Genomic DNA, 20,887 nt, shown 5'->3' on the forward strand with positions numbered 1-20,887 from the left:
CATTTCTTTTTTTCCCCTCCTCCTCCCTGCCCGCTCCCCCCTCCCTCATGAACCCTTGATAATTTGTAAATTATTATTTTGTCTTATCTTACACTGCCCGGCATCTCCCTTCACCCACTTTCTGTTGCCCATCTCCCAGGGAGGAGGTTATATATGTAGATCTTTGTGATCGATTTCCCCTTTCTAACCCCTACTTCCCTCCGGTATCGCCACTCTCACCACTGGTCCTGAGGAGTTCATCTCTCCTAGATTCCCTGTGTTTCCAGTTGCCACCTGTACCGCTGTGTATCCTCTGGTCTCACGAGATTTGCAAGGTAGAAATAGGATCATGATAGTTGGGGGGGATATAGATAAACTTAAAAAAAAAAACAACCAATAAGTTCCAGGTCTGTCTGCTGACCTTTATGTATGCTTTCCTTTTAATTTCCCTCTCCGCTCCCTCATCCCTTTATGTATGCTTTCCAATCAGGTCTGATGAGGTACCAAGCACTACCCTTGAGTCTGAAGTCCATTTTTGGGACTCCTCGAGGACTTTGTGACTGTGCTCCCCTTGCTGCCCTGTTGCCCTCCCTACATGTTTCCCCCTGGTGTGGGGAGACAGTGAGACTCAGACTGAGAACAATTCCTGCACTATGTCTCCAGTGCTCTCCCCATAGCACATAGCACTCTTTCCATTTAATTTGAGACCTAGTCTTAGAATCCTTCCCAATAAAGTGAGCAGGTACCAAGTTCCAACATGGAGTGGAATCTGTCTGCCAACCCTTATCTAGTTAATCAAATGTAAGATTCAGCCACTGAAATTGATGAACAATTTTAGAAACAACGATCTTATCTAGGATTTCATAATTATACATATTTATACATAATTACACATGCTCATTGAGTAAGTGCTAAATGTTACTAAGCATCTTTGAATAATCACTTTCAATATTTATTTATTAAATATTTTAGATATAAATAATCAGTGGCTTAGAGTATGATATGAAGTAATACTACTTTCTATAGTTTTTTACTGTTCATGAAACCATTAACATTAAATCATTCAGTATCTCAGAACTCAAATGGGCAAAGTAACTGTCCCATGCCTGAGTTTCTATAGCTAATAAGAGACAGATTCATTTTCAAGTCTGCCTCTGGCACCTAAGATATTTTGACTTCCCTTCATAGCATGTCACTTCCTGCTTTGAAAAAATACATTTACATTGAAGTAATACTAAATATAATTATATCTACCTTTATAGATTTGGTAGATACTTGAGGATCTTAAAGTATTTGAAGATTATTATTTTAAACTGCTTGCCATGTAACTAGGCTGTCCATATATTACAAGGCCAGATAATAGGGACCTTGGGTTAGTAAAAAGAGTGCTGGTGGCACTGTGAGTTAGGTGTTGGGCTGACAACCACAAGGTGGGCAGTTCAAACTCAACAGCCACTGTGCTGGACGTGAGTTTATCTGCTGCCGGAAGGATGGACCATCCTAGAAACCCTCTGTAAAGTTGCTGTGAGGTCTTAATGGTCGAGGGTGTTTGGTTTGTTCTGGTTCATGAGGCAGTTTGTTATTTCAAACCCTGTCCTTCCAGAATAGATGTGAACACGCCAGCATCAGTGTACCAGTATACTCTTATTTCTACAAGATAACCACAGAGACTTAGCAGCCTGAACTAAAAACAAGTATTTTCCCATCTGAAAGAGACCTGGACTGAATGTACTCTTCTGTTCTTGATCACACAGAGCTGATGTGGGTCCCTACAAACTCAGAAAAACATATTCGTGAAGCCCATGTGCTAATATAATCAGAAGCAGGTGTCCTAGATTAAGAATTGATCCTCTGAGGCAGGGTAGGATGGTGGTAAAGAAAATAGACTCGGAACTGGACCTGGATGGGAGTCTTGGTTCTCTTCTTTAGCGGCTGTCGTGACCCTGGACAAGTCATTCTCTGCCTGCTTGATCATCTAAAATGTAGTAGTGACAATAATGGTATCTTCCCCATGAGGTTGTTGAAAGAAGAAGCATATGCGTTGATTTTTAAAGCCTGGCACATTTAATTATGGCTGTAGAGTTGGATGCCTAAAATAAAATAATGGAATGATATAAAAGACTTTTAATATTTTTAGGATGCTAAAGAGCAAGTAAGCCCTTTGGAAACAACATTGGAAAAGTTTCAACAGGAAAAAGAAGAATTAATCCACAAAAAACACACAAACAGCAAAATTGCACAGGATAAAGTAAGATTTCACTTATATATTAGCTTATCAAATATATATTAAACTTACTAACTTATGTTTATAGCACTGTTAGATGCTTATTTCACATTAAATTAAATAGCATCTTTTTTTTAGATAGCATCTTAAAGTAATGTTTAAGATTTTCAATATAATTTGGCATTTGAATAAGAATTAAAAGTGTTTTGCTTTTTGGCTTCAAGTAGAAGAACTGAGATTATTTAATCTGATTCCATACACTTGCCTGAGATCACAGGCATTGGCTGTGGTAAAAGCTGAAGCTCCAGACTCTTCTAACTCAGTGGCCCCTGTGCTGTCTCAGAAAGGCTTTCTTCATTTCTACCTTCATTCCTACCTGAATGGAAGATGCATTTCCCTGGGGAAAACCTTAAATGCCCTGGTCCCACTGTACATTTTAATAAATATTTTTTCACAGCTGAATGATATCAAAGAAAAGATTAGAAACATCCATGGCTTTGTGAAAGACATTGAGAATTACATTCAAGATGGGAAAGAAGACTACAAAAAGGTAATTTAAAACTTAAAATTATTTATTTGATTATATTTTTACTTAACATGCTGAAGGAATTTTCTCTTTTTGTAGCAAAAAGAAATGGAGCTTAATAAAGTAATAACTCAACTAAGTGAGTGTGAGAAACATAAAGAACAGATAAATAAAGAAATGGGAGTCATGAGACAAGATATTGATACACAGAAGGTAAGATTTTTCTGCTAGTGGTTTACAGTATCACTTATCCCAGTAACATTCTTTACTTTTTACTTCTATTTTTAGTAAGGAGATCTGTTGAGTAGAAATGCACTAGTAGGGAAAATTACTTCCAATAGCATATGCTTTTCTTCTTTATTTTTCTTTTTACTTTTTAGTACAAAACCTACTTCGTAAAAGCTAAAAGCCACAAAATTTAAAGACTTCCTCTGCTCCCAATTCCTAATCTTATTCCTAAATATCATTACTTTAAGACAGTGTTTTCCAAAATGAGATATAATCCCCTGGGAGGTGGCTAGACGTACCCTAGATTATGAACTCTAGTACAAATTGTTCGTTGCCAAAGTGAACCTAATCTGCTTTTTCTTCTTCTGAAAAGAGAGTTGTGGGCCAAATAAGTTTGGTAACAAACATTAAACAATTCTTATTTGTACTTAAAGATGGATACATGCATGTATTTAGATGGATTGATAGATTCATTTTTTATTTCAAATTTACATTTTCAGATGAGCTATCGCCATTCCTCTTATGCTACATTTTGCCTTTTATACTTAAATCAGTTTCATCTTTTCATATCAATTTATAGATCTACCACATTCTTTTTAATGATTATGAAATGTTCCATTTTGTGTAGACTCCACATAGTTTGTTTGATTACTTTTTTCATTTTTTCAAACTATGTGGCAGTTAATATCCTAACTGTCTGAGTCATTTCTCACACAAGCATATCTTTATGTAGGATAATTCATAAAAAATAAGAGGGGGAAATATTTATATTTTAAGTGATTTTTCAGTTGCCTCCTATGCCATTTCCCCTTTTAAGGAAATGAGTTTCCACATATTGTTTAAGTCACATTGAGAAGCTGTCATCAACATGCCCTAGGTAAGCAAGCATGTGGCTATGCCTCTACAAGGCACATTCTTTTTCCCTTCTGCTTTAAACAAAATGTACTATTTGAATACCTTAATCACTTGGTTTTAAATGGTGGTTAAAAATGTCTCTGGAGATTAATTAGCCAGATTCTTCAGAGTCTGTGGCTGTTTGTACCAGGAATTTCAAATATAAGCACATCATAAAGATCTTGTGGATTTGGTTCCAGACCCCTGTAACAAAGTGCGTAGTGAAATTCATCAAATCCCTATTGTCTACAATAACTGAATTTAAAAAAAAATTCTGAAATAAGTGAATTGTTGTGAGAATTGCAGAAATGTGACATGAAGTGAGCGTGTACTGTTGAAAGGGCCGCTGAGAGATCTGCTTGGTGCAGAGTGGAGCTCTGCTTTTTTTTCAGTGGAGTTTTCTTTTTGGAACAGTGAAATGTTTTAGAATTATGTAGTGACGATGGGCAATACTTTCATTATCATTTACAGGAATCATTAAAAACACTCTCCAAATAGAGATGCACAGGTAGGCAAGGCTGAATGTTAACATTGAGCACATTAAGATATTAAGAGAAGTCCTTGACTTCCCTCCACGCTCACTCCCAATTCTCTTCTCCCTGGTGGCTGTCATTTCCCTTGGCAACCATATATTGCCACAGACCTGGCCTCAGCTCCTTCCTTGGCCCACATCCCTGAACTTAGCTAGAAGGGCTACTGCGGGAAGGTTCCAGCTTCCTCTCTGAGAAGTTCTGTTCCTGACATTGGGATGGGTTCTCAGGAGTGTTGGTATTCCACATGCAGGCGTTTGGTTCTGTGGGAAGCTTGTTTTCCCTCTCCCACACGCCAGATTCACTTGTGAATGAGAGCACTGGTGGCGCTGTCAGGTAACATTGGACTGCTAACAAACTCGGCACTTCAAAGCCACCAGCCACTTCCTGGAAGAGAGAGGAAGCTGTTTGCCTCTGTAAAGGTTTACAGGCTCAGAGCACTATGCAGGACTGCTGTGAGTCGGAGTTGACTCAATGGCAGTGGGTTTCCCTAATGTTTAGCTCATGACAACTGTGGTCACTATAATATCCATGAGAACAATTGTGTTGTTGCTGTTGCTGCTACATGGTTTGATCTCTTTTTAAGGCTAAATACCCTAACCTAATTTACAATAAAATATTGGTTGAAAGAAAAATACTTGACAAGAGCATTCATTTTTAAAATTTCAGTTCTACAGGATGGACAAGAAGTCCTGCTGGCACATAATGGGTTACTTGTTAAGCTGTAACCTCAAAATCAGCAGTTTTAAACCGCCAGCCACTCTGTTGTGGAGAGAGATGAGGCTGCCTACTTCCATAATAGTTTACAACCTCAGGAACCCCAGGGAGCAGCTCCACTTTGTCCAAAGGAGATCGCTATGAGTTGGGTTATAGGTTTGATTTTTTTGATATAGAATGACCAGTAAAATGTCAAGAAGTGTGTGTTAGTCTAGGTAGACTAATGAAAAAAATTCATACACACTCATGTGTATAGGAAAGAGCTTTATATAAAAGAGTAATTGTATATTAAGAAAACTTCCAGTCCAGATCAAGTCCGTAAGTCCAATATTAGCCAATATGTCCAATACTAGTCTATACATTACTCTTTAGACTCACACAACTATGAAATAATGCTGAATGCAGGAAGATCCCAGCCCAGCGGTGGAAAGTCTTGTATGGCCAGTGGTGGTGGAAGGATCTCAGTGCTGGCTGGGTCTCCACGTGGCTCCTCCAGCTCCAGGGCTCTGTCTCCATTAGTGTGTCTCCATGTGGCTTGTCAACCAGAATGTCTCAGGGAGTGAGTGTATCTGTCCTCCAATGATCTATTTATCTCCCTGGCACCTCCAAATGAGGCCATCAAACTGTGACCTGATTGACAGGATAGACTCCACCTTGTCACAAGTTGACACCCAATTATGTAACTACCACTAAGAACATGGATAATTTCAAGACTCTTCCTGCCTTATATGCTGATCTGTCACCTACAAGGCAGAAATCATGTCTGATACATACTTGCAGTATCTGAAAGTCTTGGCACATATTGGGAGATAAATGTAGGAGAAAACAAAGGAGTATTGTTCTTGTAGTGTTTTAGATCAAAAGGTGATAATTTTCTAGCTATAAATTTTGTCTAGTTACAATTTTTAAAAAACTTAATTTGAGTGTGTATGTTTTATATTGAACATACTACTAACAGTGTTTTTATTAGATATTTTAATACTTTCTAAGTAAATAAATATTAAAAGGTATATGTGAAGATCTTTAATTTTAACTCAGGGTCACAAACAAGTTGAAAAGCCGGGCTCTATGAAGTTTCCCACTTGGCCAGATGGGATGGCCCTCCCTGATCAGATTGTCCGGGCCTGAACTTCATACTCGCTTCCTCTCTCTCTGTTAAATGTAGCATGAGTCTAACTAAGGTGAAATTAGCACCACCTGTCAGCCGTTCTAAGGAGCCTGGTGAAGTTGGCAGGTAAGCATTGGATTTAGCAATTCAAACCCACTAGCTGCTCCTTAGGAGAACAATGAGGCTGGCTCCTTCTTGGAAACCATATTAGGATCATTGTGAATCAGAATGGACTCATAGGCAGTAGGTTGGGTGTTTTGTTTTGGGGTGTTTTGTTTTTGTTTTTTGCATCAGGTATTCTGGTGGTGCGGGGTTAAGTCCTAGGCCACTAGCTGAATGGTCTGAGTCCACCACTTTGCAGGAGGAGAATGTGGTCCACTTCTCTAAAGACAAGTCGCCATGGACGACCCAGGAGCAGATGTTTGCCTCTCCTCTTTGGTTGGCATGAAGTCACCGGCACTTGTTCTCAGCAGCTCGATTGCAGAGTGGCACCTGATGGCTTACACACTTGAGTTTTGGACCCCACTTTAGGAACTTGATGGTTTTTGTTAACCAATTAAACGTTTACCTTCAGATTCAAGAAAGATGGCTGCAGGATAACCTTACTTTAAGAAAAAGAAACGAGGAACTAAAAGAAGTTGAAGAGGAAAGAAAACAGCATCTGAAGGAAATGGGACAAATGCAAGTTTTGCAAATGAAAAAGTATGTTTTTAAAATTAGTTACTAGTTTAAATAAAAGTCTTTTCTTACTGAAATGTGAAGACTGATAGAATGTAAGCCTTGTACCCCTGATACTTACAGAGAGTGGGCAGAATACACACAGAAGTGAATTACTGAGTAAATGATACAGAATTGACAGTCACACTGCAGTGGTCAAGACTACACTAGTTACTGAGACTTAAACATACTCAGTTGCCAGACTTCTAGTCTACTTCATATGGTAGTGGCACAGACGATCCGGAAGAGGTGCCCGTTGACCCTGCCTGAGGTAGAGCTTGTTCAGTTTATAATACTGCCCATGAAGTTATTGGTGGAGCAGTTTGTTGATGGAAAACCATTCCAGTTTATCCTAGCTATAGTTATGGGCAGAACTGAGTATTTTTATGCAAAATTGGGCAGATCCTTCTTTCATCTGGTTTTGTCAGTACTTATTGTAGTTGATACCTTCCAGATTCAACAGGAAAGTTTTCTGCCTGCTTTTTCTACCTGCTTGATGCTAAGACATTAGACTGCTATAGAAGGTTGTACTATCGAAATATTAATAGATATTAGACCAACTTAGCTGGTTAAATACAGGCCTCTCATTTATTTTATTCAGTCATTCCTTAAGGTTTCTCATTTGCCTTGACTTTATCCAGAAACCTGAATCAAAGAACACTTGGGTTTTTGTAAAAGGTTCCGTTATAAAACCTAGTAAACACTTACCCTGCCTCGTTGTAAGTACTCTTAGTGTAGCTACTTGAACTCCCTTTCACCTGTCAAGGAAATCAGTAAAAGCTGAAGAGCTCATTGATGTCACCCTCTTTGGTTTTTATGCATTATATACCAAGACCCTGGAAAAAATCATGATGAAAGGCCTGGGCTGTGAGCCTTGATAGCCTGGCTCCCAAACCCTGACTCTTTCACATTGTAATGTTAGTAATATTAACGTTCTCTGTGACACATTGGAAAGGTATAAACCTTTTAGTTGAAACTGAACCCTCTATTATTTGCTTCTAAAGACCAGGACTAGATATCTTTACATTTCTTTCTGTAGTTGATAGATGAGTGTTTTTCATACCCTTTAAGACTGGTAGTACAGGGATAGGCTGAGCTGGGCCACTGTGGCGAACTCTACAGCTCAAAGCCGTGCTGGAGAACAGCACCAGCCGCCACATGTGGGCGAGGATGCCCAGTGGCACCTAGAGATGGAGTGTGGCAACAGTGGTGGCATTTTGGAGAAGTGGCTGGTAGTGTGGTTCTCAAAGGAGACCATGGCAGCACCTGTGTTCCAGAAGGGCCAGCTGTGCTGGTGAGAAAGCTGCACTGAGATGTTGAGCTGTACTGTCAAATGCTGATGGAAGTGAGAAGTTCAGGGTGGCAGTAGAATTTGAGTGCTGGAGTCTTCCGTTAGTTGGCTTCCAGTCTCAGGCTGGGTTTGCTGCCGAGGCTGTGGAGTTGGGGATAAACTTCAGGCAGTTTCGCCAGCAGGGGAAAGGCTGGACTATGATGAAAAGGCTCAGCAGCCGGTATGAATCTATGAGGTCACACAAGTTTGTGAAGCGCTGCACCCTTGCCCTGAAGAGCAAAGAATGGGCAGTGCCTCGAGCAACAGAGCCTCTGAGACTGGTCCCCTTATCCATGTCTCCTGCTAGCTATCCTAGCCTTCACGGCGTTGCATGGTGGGCTTTATCACAGCTTCACAAGCCCAGGTTCTTGCTGTACACCAGTAGGAAGGTCAGACAATCATAACTCCCTCTACACACAAAACCACACAAGAGGTTTCTGTTTAAAACCTTGTGCCTGATCTGTTTTGTAAAACATGCAGGTCCACACTGCTTCTAAGGACCCTCCAGCTCTGGGGAGCAGCAGAGTACCCCAGAGGAGCAAAGATTTAAGGGGCTGTTGACACAAGGTGCTGATGGGTCCAATAGGCTGAGCTAAGAGAGGCATTGGCCCAGGGATCCATTATTTAGTACCAATTCAGATTCCTAGGCTAAAAGTTGTGCCATGACTTTGCCCTACAAATTTTCTGCTAGAGGGTGTGTGGTCTCTTCTCACTTATTGAAATGGAGCACTCCCATGCCCTCAGGAGCCAGAGGGAGAATTCTCCTGTAGCTGACTCAGTTGTCATGGTCCCCTTAGCACCTCCTGCTGGTTCTGGGGTGTCCTCTTATAGCCGCACTCAAGTATCATTTGTGACAGGGTGTGTCAGTTTGGGTACTTTAGAGAAACAAATCCACAGAAACTCATGTATATAAGAGACAGTGTTGTATAAAGGTTAAGTGCACATTAAGAAATCATCCCAACCCAGTGCTGCCCAAGCCCACAAGTCCAACATTAACCCACATGTCCAACACCAATCCACAAAGTCCTCCTCCATCTCACAAAACACACACTATGATGCCGACTGCAGGAGGAAGGCTGAGTCAGTGACTGTGTAAGCATCTCAGCGCTGGCAGGGGTCTCCACATGGGTACTCCAGCTCCCAGGGCAGCGTCGGGGTATGTCCATGTGGCTTCTCCTCAGGGATGTCTTGCAGGAAGTGAGCCTTGCCAGCTGAAGCAGGGGACTGGCTAAGGCATCTGCACCCTCGTCCTACCATCACAAAGCAAGAGACCCGAGAACTAAAAAGGTGGAGATCACCGAGCCATTTATCCCTCTGCCCTTCAATTAACCCCACATGTGCTTATCGGCCAGGTTGGCACAATAAACTAACTACCTTACGGGATATTGCAAATCAATAGAGAAACTGATTGCTCATCAGTAAACAGTGCTAGGTCAGTTACTTTTAAAAAACAGAGGGAGAGAGATTGTTGTGTGTGTGTGCATCTCCCATCCATAGACTATATGTTCCAGACCCTCGGTGGATGCCTGAAACCATGAATAGTACTGAACCCTTTATTTACTGTGTTGGGTTTTTTCCCCTATACATACATGAATGTAAATCAAGAGAAACCCCACTGTCATCTAGCCACTCTGACGCTGTGTAGGGTTTCCGAAAGTACATCTTTGTAGGAACAGACAGCTTTACCTTTTTCTCTTGGAGAAATGAGTGAGTTTGAACCACTGATCTTGGGGATACCACACAGTGCTTACCCACAGCACAGCAGAGCGCCTTTAAAGTTTAATTTCTAAATCTTAGGTAATAAGAGTGTAACAATAATTATAACATTGAACCCTTTTAAAGTAAAATACAGGTAACTTGAACACAGCACTGCATACTGGGACAGGCGAGCCGATAGCTTAGCCCACTGGCTACCCAGTGACTAACAAACAGTTGGTGTTGAGTGAAGGGGGCAGCTTGAGATTCCATCATAGGTCTCAGAACTGCACACAGCTTCACACTTGACGAGTGTTTACTTCTGGAATTTTCCATTGTACTGTTTTTGGACCATAGGAAACTGAAACTGTAGAAAGTGAAATGATTGATACGGGAGGACTGTTATACAGCAATTCTTTTTCAAGCTTTTCTCAACCAGGACACAACAGATACATGAACAAAACGTGTAATTAGACCAACTCTGTAAAGATGTCCATAAATGTAAAAAGCAATGGCTGCCACCTAAGAGGATGCTTAAAAAATAAGTGGTTGTTGAGTGAATGAAGTTTTAAAGCATACAGTAAGATCTGCTTATAGTATTTGCCAAATAATCATAAATTTTGAGGTATTTCATTCCTGCTTGGCTAGTACTATAGTTTTAAACTTGTGTACAGAAATTTGTTTTCATAGAGGAGTCCAAATTTTTAATAACTATTCTCCATAAAATTCGTATTTCGTTTCATTCAGATAGAATTGTATTTTGTCTTCAAATAGTGTGATTAGAATCGTCAAGCCTTTTACTCAGTGATTTCTCCAAGTTGGTAATCCTGTGTTCTCAGCGTACAGTCAGAAGCTTGGGGAGTTGTAGTATTCTTCCCCAGCGCTGCTGCTCTTTAGTTTGTCAGTCACTGTGTCTAAACGTCAGACTTGCTCAGGGCTCCTTAGAAGGGTTCCTTTTTCAGCACATACGAGCCAGCTGTGTAGAAACCTGGGTGCTGCTGAGATTTGGAAGGAAGAGAATTTCCTTAAGTGCCGAATCCTTCCAAATAAAGAACAGAGAGTCTATTAATGTGCTGATTGCTAAAGAGAATGCTGAATGGTATTTTTTTATGTAAAGCTATCCATGACTTGTCCGCTATCATTTGTTCAAAGCTAAAAAGTAGCCCTTATCTATCATTTTTCCCTTTTATAGTGAACATCAGAAGTTAGAAGAAAAAATAGAAAGTATTAAGAGAAATCTTGGTGTGGCATTAGGGCGACAGAATGGTTATGAAGCAGAAATTATTAGTTTAAAAAAAGAGCTACGAGGACCTCTTTTTCTGGATGCCGAGGAAAAGTACAGGGAAATGATGATTGTGATGAGAACCACAGAGCTTGCAAACAAGGATCTGGACATTTACTATAAGACCTTGGACCAGTAAGTATTAAACTGGGGATTTTGTTTCCATTTCTGTGATTATCTTCCCCCCCCCTTATTTTTAAATATATTTCCTATATACTAAAGAGTGGACAAAACGTATGAAGTTGTATGTACACACATGCTTGGCTGAGTACAAGGCGTAATACTGAAGGCATACGCATGATCCCTCCCTCCATCCCCAACCCCAGAATCCTACCATTAGCACTAGCTGCCACCCACCAGGATGCTCTCCTGCATCACAGCGCCCTTCCCCAACCACTGACAGATGTTTTGCTCTCTGCTTTTTAAAAACAGTAATTTTACCAGATAATATGTATGTTGTTCTTTGAGCTTTCAGGAAAAAAATGGTATCATACCCTGTATTGTCTTCCAGGATTTGCTTTGGTTTCATTTTTGTTTTATCCATGTTGCTTGCAGCTATAATCCATTCATTTCACACATAGATGTACAAAATTCTGTGTGAATATGCCACAATATATACAGCCATTCTCTTATACGTGGACATGTTATTTCCATATCTTGAATAATGTAAATCTTGCTTCTAAGAACATTTTGCTATATATTAGGAAGCAAGTGTATAAGAAATACTCTAGATCAGTGGTTTTCAATCTCCCTCATGCCGTGACCCTTTAATACAGTGCCTCATGTTGTAGGGACCCTCAACCATAAAATTATTTTTGCTGCCATTTCATAACTGTCGTTTTGCTACGGTTATGAATCGTAATGTAAACATCTGATATGCAGGATGTATTTTCATTGTTACAAATTGAACCTAATGAAAGCATAGTGATGAATCACAAAAACAATATGTTATTATATTTTGTGAAATATTCTAATTACAAATAAAGAAATTTGGTCTTAAAGCATGGTGTAAGATGGGTCACAGTCTTCACGTCGGGTACTCGTCTGTGGGTGTATTTGCATGTAGGCAGATCTCCCTGGAGACAGGAGTGGTGTCTGGGTTCCTAAGACCATCAAAAATATGTGTTTTCCAATGGTCTTAGGTGACCGCTGTGAAAGGGTCGTTCGACAACCCCCCATGGGGTCATGACCTACAGGTTGAGAACGCTGCTCTAGAGTATATAAGTAGTAGTAGTTTCTGGGTTGCAACCTATGCTAATTTTGAAAAGTAATGTTAAGGTTTATCTTAAAGTATTTTCCTAAGTTAATTGTGTTAGCAGGGTTGTCTAGAGAAACAAAACAAGCGACACCCATATATATGTAAGAAGAGCTTTGAGTCAAGAAGTAGGCTTATATCATGAAGGCATCCCTGCCCACTCCAACTGAAGCCCACGAGTCTAATGCTAGCCAGAGCGCTTTCAGACTCATGTAGTTGCAGGCCAATGACACAGAAAAGAAAGGTGAGGTGGGATGCAGGAAGATTCCGGGTCAGTGGGTGCAGAATCTCATGGATTCAAGGTCAGTGGAAACATGTCAGGGCATCAGAGTCCCAACAAACAGGAAGGTAAAGGAGCAGAGAGACAAAAAAAGGAAAGTTCCCAGTTTCTGTCATATAAAAAGACCACATCTCCCAAGAGGCATCATCAAGCTATGGTCTGAGTCACAGGTTGGATGCCACACTAATTTATACCAGTAGCAATATATGAGGGAGCTTCAAAAAGTTTATGGAGAAATGGAATTAAAAAACAGTGGAATTTTTTCCATAAACTTACAGAAATCCTCATATGTAAAATTTTTTAAAATTTTATTAAAAGGTAATTTTTTGGAGGTTCTTACACCTCATACATCAATTATATCAAGCATATTAGTGCATATGTTGCCATCATTATTTTCTAAACATTTACTTTCTACTGAGTCGGTATCGGCTCCACTTCCCTGCCCCCACCTTCCTGACACTTTATAAATTATTATTATTTTCATATCTTACACCGACTTCTCCCATGGTTTCTGTTGTTCATTCCCCTGGTGGGGTTGTGTGATTATGTGTTGATCATTGCGATCAGTTCCCCCTTCCTCCTCTCTTCTCCCCACCTTCATAACCCCTACCCTCCTGGTATCTCTACTCCTGTTCCTATTCCTGGACTCTCTGTGTTGAGAGCTCTTACCTCTTAAATCTATACCTGTGCACATGCTCCAGTCTAGCCCGCAGTGAAAGGCAGGAGTAGGATCTTCATAGTGTGGGGTGAAGAAGCCTCAAGGAATCAGAGGAATAATGTGTTTCATCAGTGCTATGTTGCACCCCTTCCTTGTGACCTATCCGTGAGAGGATGGCCTATTGCCTACAGATAGATTTTGGGTCTCTGCTCTGACCCCCCTCGTTCTCAACAATGTGGTTTTTGTTTGTTTGGCGTCTTCTGATACCTGTTACCCAATCTCACCAACACCTCATGATCCCAAGCTGGTGTGCTTCTTCCATGTGGGCTTGTTGTTTCTCTGCTAGATGGCTGCTTATTTAACTTTAAGCCTTTAAGACCCCAGATGCTTTATTTTTTGGTATCCGAGCACCATCTTCTTTCTTCACATTTACTTATGCACCCATTTGTCTTCAGTGATTGTGGTTGGGAGGGTGAGCATCTCAGATTGCCAGTTTGTTAGAACAAAGTGTTCTTGTATTGAAGGACGGTGTGAGCAGAGGGCTGAAGTCCATCTATTTCCTCAGTGTATTGCCATATAAATATATGTACATAGGCCAATACTTCTATGTCTATAGATTAATGTATTTCCATATGGACATACCACTGCTTACATCTCGATAGCTTTGCTTCCTAGGTCATTCCTGTTTTCTTTTACCTTCCTTCTGCCTCACCATCATGCTCACCCTACTTCTGCCTCCTAGTACTTCCTCTCAGCTAGATTGCTATTGCTCCCACACCCCCAGGATCTCTATGTCCTCCTTGTTGATTTTAATTCCCTAGTTGTTGCCCTGTGCGTGGCATTGTTTGCTCACCTCTTCTTTTCCCTGTCTCCTCCCCCCAAGTCCCTCTAGAATCATTGGTCCTGTTGCTTTTTCCTTGAGCTTGCTTCCCATGCCTATCTTATATAAGTAAGCAAACCAACAATAGCAGAAACAAAACAAAAGATTTAATAAAAGGGGGGGGGAATCCAAAGCATTGACTATTGATGTTGGCTTTTCATGGATAGCTTGTATTAAATTGAGGAATTTTCTTTCCATTCCTATCTTCTTGTATCTTAATTAGGAATGGGTGTTGGATGTTGTTAAATGCTTTTCCTGTGTCTATCGATATTATCATGTGACACTTATCTTGTTTCTTAGCAATGTGGTGTGTAATATTGATGGATTTTCGAATGTTAAACCATCCCTGTATCCTTGGGATGAATCCTACCTGATCATGTTAGATAGGTTTTATATACTTTTGTATTCTATTGGCTAGTATTTTGTTAAGGATTTTTGCATCTATGTTCATTAGAGATATTGGTCTGTAGTTCTTTATACCTGTGGAGTCTTTGCCCTGTTTGGGTATCAAAGTTATACGGGCTTTGTAGAATGAGTTTTGGAGTTTGCCATTCTTTTTCTGTGCTATGGAATAATTTTTGAAGCATCAGTGTCAGCTCTTCCCTGAATGCTTTCATAGAATTCGCATGTGAATCCTTCTGGTCCAGGAGCTTTTTTTGTTTGGTAGTTTCTTGATACCCATCTCTATTTTCACTTTTGCTATGGGTCTGTTGAGGTTCTTGACCTCTATCTGGGATATCTAGGAAGGGATTGTTTTTCCATGTATTTGTCCATGTCTTCCACATTTGTGTTGGACAAGGTTCTCTAGAGAGACAAACCAGATTGCTAGTAATTATACATAAATATATTTGTAAAGATAGATATATAATACAAGACATGAACTGTTCAATTATATACAGATAGATAATACAAGAAATTAACAGTTAAATTATAAAGCAGTGAGACATTAGCAGTCCTTCAAGGCTTGAGAGCCGCCATTTGCCAGTCCCTTTTTGTAGAGAGAGCTGGGCTATATATACCCAGGCAGCAAACAGCAAGGCAAGTCACCAACTCTCACCAACTGTCGGTCCCCAGCTCCAGAGACGAACATTCCAATCGTGTGGGCTTAAAGGGACCTCAACTTACCGCAACACAGTCCACAGGCTAGGCATCCCACAGGTAGTGTACCTCTTTAATTGAGGCACAGAACAAGCAAGGCGAGGCTCACAAGCCATTTATCCCTCCACCCTTCAATTAATCCTACTTGTGTTTATCGGCCAGGCTGACACAATAAACTATTGCAACATTGTTGAATTCATTGGAGTATAGACTTTCATAGTACTTTGTGATTGTACTTTTAATCTTGTTGAGGTCCATTGTGATTTCCCCTGTTTCATCCCTCTATTGTTTTTTGCTCCTTCCTTTCTTTGGTTAGGTTTGCCAGTGGTCTGTCAATTCTGTTGATACTTTTAAAGAACTAGCTTTTTGCTGCATTGGTTTTTTTTTTTTTGCATTGTTCTCTTATCTTCCCACTGGTTTAACTCTGCCCTAATTTTTATTATTTCTTTTCTTATGCTATTGGAGGGGTTGTTCTGTTGACTCTGTTCTAGTTGCTGGAGGTTTTGTGATAGCGTATCAGTCATAAATCTCTCTTCCTTTTTCACATATGCACTTACTGCTATCAAGCTACCTCTGATAACTGCTTTTGCTGTATCCCATAGGCATAGTTTCTAGAAACTTCCTAAACTCCTCTCTTATCTGGGCCTGTACCCATTCATGTCACAGAAGATTGTTATTAATTCTCCAATTGTATGCCTTATTTTTCTGGTCGTCCTTTTATTGATCTCCAGCTTTATGGCATGGTGATCCGAGGGATGTCTGAGTAATCTGTGTTTGGATTTACACAAGCTCAACTTGTGCCCCAGTATGTGGTCTATTTTTTAAAATGAGACATGTGCAATTGAAGAAAATGTGAACTTTTTCCCATTTGGATGGAAAGTGCTATAAATGTCTATCAGGTTCAGTTGCCTAATTGTAGTGTTTAGCTCTGTATTAAAGTCACCTACTATGATTGTTGAATCTGTGATTTCTTTTTGAATAGTTTGACTAATTTCACGGGTTTCTCGTTAGGTGTGTATATATTTATTATGCTCACTGGTTCCTGGTCTTCTGATCCTATGAGCATTATGTAGTGCCCCTCCTTGTCTCTTGTTATGGTTTGCACCTTGTGTTAGTGTGGGTACTTTAGAGAAACAAATCCACAGAAACTCATGTATAAGAGTTTTATATTGACAATTAAAAAAAAGTTTTATATCGAGGTTAAGTGTGCATCAAGAAAACATCCCAATCCAGTGCTTCTCAAGCCCACAAGTCCAACATTAACCCATATGTCTGACACAAATCCATAAAGTCCTCCTCCATCTCACAAAAGACACACTGTGACGCCAACTACAGGAGGAAAGCCAAGTCAGTGAATGTGTAAACATCTCAGCACTGTCAGGAGTCTCCACATGGCTGCTCCAGCACCCAGGGCTGCATTGCGGTAGGTCCATGAAGCATCTCCTTGAGGATGTCTTGCAGGAAGTGAGCCTTGCCAGCTGAAGCAGGAAACTGGCTAAGGCAGCTGCACCCTGGTTCTACCATCAGAAAGCAAGAGACCCGAGAACTCAAAAGGCGAGGCTCACTGAGCCATTTATCTCTCCGCCCTTCAATTAACACCACATGTGTTTATTAGCCAGATTGGCACAATAAACTTTAACTGTCACACCTTGAGGTCAATTTTGTCAGAAATTAGAATCGCAACCACTGCTTTTTTAAAATTGCCATTTGCTTGGAATATTTTCCACCAGCCTTTTAGTCTTAATCTATTTTTGTCTGCAAGCTTAAGATGTCTCTCTTGCAGGCAACAAACTGATGGGTTATGTTTTCTGAGCCAGTCTGTGAACCTTTTTCTTTTAATGGATCAGTTGAGGCCATTGACATTCGGAGTTATCACTATCTGTGGATTCATTGCTGTCACCTCTTATCTTTTGTGTTGTGTGTTTTCCTATCTCCCTTCATGTCACTGTGCTGTGTTTGTGTGGGGTGCTTCGTTCTTGCCTCCTTTCCATCTGAGGCTATGTTACCTTGGTAATTGTTATCAGTGTGTTGACTTCTGGGTGGAGTTGGGCTATATAGTGGTCTCATGCTTGTGCTTGGTGGATATTGGTCTTCTCACCATACTCAGTCGGCAATGATTTCCCCAGGTTTGGGTGTCTTACGGCATATAATTTGAGTTTTTCTTTGTCCTAGAAGAGTTACCTCACCATCTATCTTGATAGTTTGGTAAGGTAGAGGGGGGGGGGTGTTGGCGGGGTTTTTTTGTTTGTTTGTTTTCTTTCCTCTTTCACGAGATGTTACTCCACTCTCTTCCTTTTATGGTATCTGCTGATAGATCTGAGCATGTTCTTACCTGAGCACCATTGTATGTGACTGCCTTTTTTTCCTCTTGCTGCTCTTACATTTTTCTCTTTTGTTCTCAAAGTTGTATAATTTATTGATTATATATGCATTGGTGAGCTCTTCCTGGGGTTTAGTCTTAGTTGTCTCATCTCTGCTCTATGAGTGTCTGATTCTCATTCATTAAGGTGGGGAAGTTTGTTTCCAGAAATTCCCTTTCTAATTTAGCTGTTGACTTCGTTGTTTCTTGTTCTGCTAGACCAATTATTTGAATATTGTTCCTCTTCATAGCTTCTGTCATTGACCTCAGGTTTTCTTCTGACTCTTTGATGATCTTGTTTGACGTTCTTTCCTCTTTGTTGAAGTCTGCTTGATTGTCCTCGAGATTGCTGGTATGATTCTCCACCTCTTCTCGTCTGATGATGACATCTTGTGTTTTGCTTCTTACCCATCCATTAGTTCTTGTATTTCCCTTTGTTGCATGGACTTCATCTCCTCTATCATTGCATCCTTACTCTGCATTGCTTCTCTCATATTCTATATTGCTCCACACAGCCTTCTGAAGATTTCTTTTTTGTGGCAGATCCACGTCTAATTTTCCTCTTAGTTTTGTTAGGTCCACGGTTGTTGTTTTTTTCTTGTTTTCTTGTTGAGGGTGTTGCGGTATGTTGCTGTTTGTGTGTTATTTTGGAAGAACTGGGCACCATGTTTATGGGAGACCAGGGACCCTGAGCTCTTTCTCTGTGTAACTGTTAAGAGTGTTTTTGAGGCCTGCCCGTGGTGTACTATGGTGGTGGGTCAGACTGCTGTGTAGGCAGGGTACTGAGGCAACTCAGTGATAGGCAGCAATGCAGTGTCTCAGCGTCTGGGTTGAGGCTGATGACTGTACGTATACCAATGCGCCGGGTTAGGGCAGGCCCGCAGCATGGGTGGGGTCGGTCTGGACCATCAGACCACAATTTGCAGTCTTTTAAAGACACTCGATGGGGCTCTAAACTGGTAGAACCTGTTGGCTTTTCCCATTTTATTATTTTAAAAACTGTAGGTAGTGCTCTTGAGAATAGCCTTCTGGCTGCCTTGTTTTGCTAGTTCATGTTTATGGACAGTTATGCAGGCTTACATTCAGAGTTACACAAAGGACCACAGCCCAGCATTGAAAGCGTTTTCACCACACAAAAAAATGTTTCCCCCTTTATAATTGGCTTGTGGAGTGCTCTGGTATAGACAATGCCACGCTGTCCCCCAGGGAAGGGGGACCAGCTTAGTGGGATGGTTTTGTACCCAACTGGATCTAAATCCACCCCTGGCTGCCTTCCTGTATCCCTCTGGCTCTATCCTGTCAGCACTGCGTGTTGTGTTTTGTTGAACTGCGTTCGGTCACAGGTAAATATCCCAGTGACTCTTCAACTGCTGCAAATTATTGTCTATCTATCATTACCCACGCTAGCAGGCATGGGGCTGGGAGCAGGCAGGGTGGGAATGGCCGATGTATCACTTCATTCCTGCTTGGGGAGGGGATTTGCAAATCCTTAGACTGCGGGCGCATGGCAGATACCAGTGTGGGCGCTCTGATTTCTTATGAGCGAGCCTGGGATTAGACTGCAGTTTGGGAAAATTGCTGTGGTTGCAGGACTAGGGAGCAGGAAAGGGTCCTCCTGGTCCTGGCGAGGAGTGAGCAGAGCCTGCAGGCAGACAAGTGTTACAGTGAGTTCTTGAAATCATTTTTTGGGTGAAAATCAAAGGGGGGGGTCTGAATTGGATCCTAGTCCTCTGAATCTATTTTTAGCAGTATTGGCCTCATTACCTCTTAATTTTCTGGTCTCATAGCAGGAGTGGGGGTCAGGTAATTCTACCTAGATGCCATCTTCTAAAATCTCCTGTGTATGAATTTTGTTTGTTGCATTGTTCCTATCATGAGTTTTATTGATTGCTTAATTTTTGCCACTTTAATGGGTTTCTAAAGATAAATGTGTGGCATTCCATTATAGGTCCCTGATTTCTGATATCAAATATTTTTGTTTATTTAATATATTGCTTCCTCCTTAATGAAATGCTGGTTTCTGTCTCATCCATTTTCAGTGTTGTTTATTATTTTATATTCATTTATAGTTCTTCATTCCAATTATTTTTCATTATGTGCGTTACAAATAATCCCTCAGGTTTTATGTTTATCTTTACATTTATCAAGCTTGCTTTCTTTTTTTAAGTCTGACTAGTTCTTTTATTATCTTGTCTAAGAAATCCTTCCCTACTCCTATAATTTCTTCTAAAAGTTTTAAAACATTCTCAAATTTAAGACATTAATGTTTTATTTTTGTTTTAATATTTTGTGGCTTAGGGGAAAGTTAAGAGCAAATTAGTTTCCCACGCAGCAGTTTATACACAGATTGCTATGTGATGTTGTTCTCAATTCCAACTATGTGTCAGCACTCTTCCCATTTCTACCTTGATTTCTTTTCCAGCTGCCCAGTTTTTGCCCCTTCCTGCTTTCATGACTTGGGGTAAATGCTGCCCAAGGATCTTCAGCAGTTGATTATACTGAAAAGCATATTGCTTCCAGGTGTTGTTAATCACTGTAAAAGTCTGTCTTTTATGAGACTGAAAGGTGATCACTTGGAATGGCTTCAATTCTAAGAAGGGTATCTAAGGGCCATCGTCTCAGAGGTTTTACCAGTCTAGTAAGTATGGCCTCTCTCTTTTTTTTCATGAATTTGAATTTTATTCTTTTTCTCCCATTCTATCTGGTACCTGCTCTTGTAATTCTAATGTCAGAGTGGTAAGTAGTGATCCCAGGCACCATCTGGGTCTTTGGTGTCTGTTTAGGAGAGGCTGTAGTTCTCCTGATCCATTAGTCCTTTGCCCTGATTGCTCCTTGAGTCTGTGGTTTCTTCACTCTTCTTTACTCTCAATGGAACAAAACAATAGTTGTAACTACATAGCTGTTTGCAATCTTTGAAAACCCAGTTACTACCCACCAAAGTAGGATGTACAACTTTGTCTTTATAGATTGTTTTACCAATTGACCTAGATGGCCCTCATAAAATATTTAATTCTGAATTGCATTTATGTATAGTGTAACATAAGGAATTCAGTTTCCGTTTTCCATTTACAAATGGCTATCTGGCACTATTATTGGATAGCTCATTCTTTTTTTAATGACTTGCAGT

At 40.5% G+C, this 20,887-nt stretch overlaps 1 protein-coding gene across 1 annotated transcript in view; it reads left to right on the plus strand.

The window, feature by feature from the left end:
• RAD50 (RAD50 double strand break repair protein) overlaps positions 1–20,887 on the plus strand; it is an 83,752-nt gene that overhangs the window by 43,318 nt on the left and 19,547 nt on the right. Inside the window, exons 17-21 of the mRNA XM_075541528.1 lie at positions 2,117–2,227; positions 2,661–2,753; positions 2,829–2,942; positions 6,781–6,908; positions 11,141–11,365. Of these exons, the coding sequence (XP_075397643.1) occupies positions 2,117–2,227; positions 2,661–2,753; positions 2,829–2,942; positions 6,781–6,908; positions 11,141–11,365 (671 nt within the window). The remainder of the gene's footprint in view (positions 1–2,116; positions 2,228–2,660; positions 2,754–2,828; positions 2,943–6,780; positions 6,909–11,140; positions 11,366–20,887) is intronic.

Source organism: Tenrec ecaudatus, chromosome 2 (assembly GCF_050624435.1).
Source record: "Tenrec ecaudatus isolate mTenEca1 chromosome 2, mTenEca1.hap1, whole genome shotgun sequence".
Lineage (NCBI taxonomy): Eukaryota > Metazoa > Chordata > Mammalia > Afrosoricida > Tenrecidae > Tenrec > Tenrec ecaudatus.